The sequence below is a fragment of the Leuciscus leuciscus genome (assembly GCF_965113295.1).
Source record: "Leuciscus leuciscus genome assembly, chromosome: 13".
Taxonomy (NCBI): domain Eukaryota; kingdom Metazoa; phylum Chordata; class Actinopteri; order Cypriniformes; family Leuciscidae; genus Leuciscus; species Leuciscus leuciscus.
In genome coordinates, this window is record NC_138737.1 from 3,780,260 (window position 1) to 3,782,284 (window position 2,025).

At 31.2% G+C, this 2,025-nt stretch overlaps 1 protein-coding gene across 1 annotated transcript in view; it reads right to left on the minus strand.

Annotated features, from left to right (window-relative positions):
• Window positions 1–1,047, minus strand: part of tmem230b (transmembrane protein 230b) — a 6,503-nt gene extending 5,456 nt beyond the window's left edge. The window contains exons 1-2 of the mRNA XM_082187481.1: window positions 843–1,047; window positions 593–673 (exon numbers count right to left, since the gene is read on the minus strand). Coding sequence (XP_082043607.1) covers window positions 593–673 — 81 coding nt within the window. The 5' untranslated portion in view covers window positions 843–1,047. The remainder of the gene's footprint in view (window positions 1–592; window positions 674–842) is intronic.
• Between the last annotated feature and the right edge of the window lie 978 nt (window positions 1,048–2,025).

Sequence of the window (2,025 nt, forward strand, 5' to 3'; positions counted from 1 at the left end):
AAGAAATTAATACTTTTATTCAGCAAGGATGTGTTTAAATTGATAAAAAGAGATAATAAAAATAAAATTAAAGATTTATATTAATAGAAAAGATTTCTATTTTGAATAAATGCTGTTCTTTTTAACTTTTTACTCATCAAAACATCCTGAAAAAAGTATCACAGGTTCCAAAAAATATTAAGCAGCACAACTTTTTCCAACATTGATAATAATCATCATATTAGAATGATTTCTGAAAGATCATGTGACACTGAAGACTGGAGTAATGATGCTGAAAATTCAGTTTTGTGCATTTTTTTTTATTTATAAACGTATATTAAAATAGAAAACCATTATTTTAAATTGTAATGATATTGCACAATATTACAGTTTTTTCTGTATTTTTTGATGAGCATAAGAGACTTCTTTCAAAAACATGAAAAATAGTTAAGTTTACAAACTTTTGACAGGTATTATACATATAGACAGACAGACAGAAACGCATGCATATGAATAAATAAACATGTATGTAGTATATTGATATGTAATATTAAAGTGAGCAACACTGATATATGCATTTAAGTGCATCTCTCTCTCTCTTTCTCTCTCTCACCTGGAGATCAATGTATCCGTCATCATCACTCGCTAGTTTGGAGTATCTGACTCCATTGTTGATAGTGTTTCGAGCTGGCATCTTCAAAAGCATATTTAATACATAATAAACACACACGAATAAAACAACAATCATCTATTACTAAACTACTAAATCAGTTCGAACATTTTTAATGGTAATATGTAGGAGAAATACAGAGACATTACATGTCAACTTATCAACATAATCATGTTTAACTAAAGTTAATTACCTTCGCCTTGATATTGCAGCCTCAGAATAGAATAGAATCGTCTGATAACGATTTCTCTCGTACGAGTGCCAAGAAATCTTTAGATTTCCGCTTTCAAAGTCATTTTAAGCTGCTGTTTATTAAAAACGTCATTAATGCATGCCAGTGTGTGACAGTCGCACATGAAATTCTGTTTATAAACCTGACGCTTCCGGATGTGAAAACCCAACACGCATGCGCACTCTACTGGTGTTTTCCGGGTTCAAACTACGCATGCGCACATTCACAAGACAAAACCACAAGAGGGAGCTCTCTGATATTGATTACCACCTGTCTTTGAAGACTTACATCATATATTTACATGAAGGATTTGGTGATTATTGTTCAAATCAGAAGATCTTGTAAAAAGGTCTTATAAATACGTAAAAGTAATATAGCATCCAGATGCACGTGATATAATGTACACATCATCCAATAAAAAACGCTTCCAATTACTCATTTGAATTTGTTCAAATTGACAGAAAAAAACAAAACAACGTATGGTTATGTATTTTTATACCAAAAGGCACAGTATTTTGGCCTATAGGTGTGATCTCTTCCTTAGAAAGAAACTTCTGAAGTATGTTAAAGTTTACTCTTGAAACTAGTAATTGCCAGGACACATATTTTCAGAAATATTGCAAATAAAAATATTATTTTATATTTATTTCAATTCTATTCTACATAATAGTGCAAAATGCAGTAAATACTTTTCTTCTTAAAATTTGAATTTGTATAAAATATTGAGCTTTTTTTTTTCTTTTTCTTTTTCTTTTTACAAAATGGTACAGGTTAATTTAAAAAAGTTAATTTAATTTAAATCTTGAAACCAGCATGTAAGGTCACACATTTTCATATAGACAGAAACGAACAGGCCTTTGAAATTGTCTCTGAATGCTGTCAAATCACTATAGAAACAGTTCATCATCACTTGATAATGAACAATCTGGCTTTCTTAAAAGAAATGATGCAACGGCAGATGCGTCTCTTTCTTTTCCCCTGTTTCCGGATGTTTGCTCAACTGTGTTGAAGGTTGACAAGACTGACAATGAGCAGAAAGCAGAGAAATGACTCATGTTTGAAAACCACACATACAGTAATCTCAAGAAATACTGTACGAATAACCCGCAGTAAACAACCAAATCAAAATAGTGACCGCCCTCCG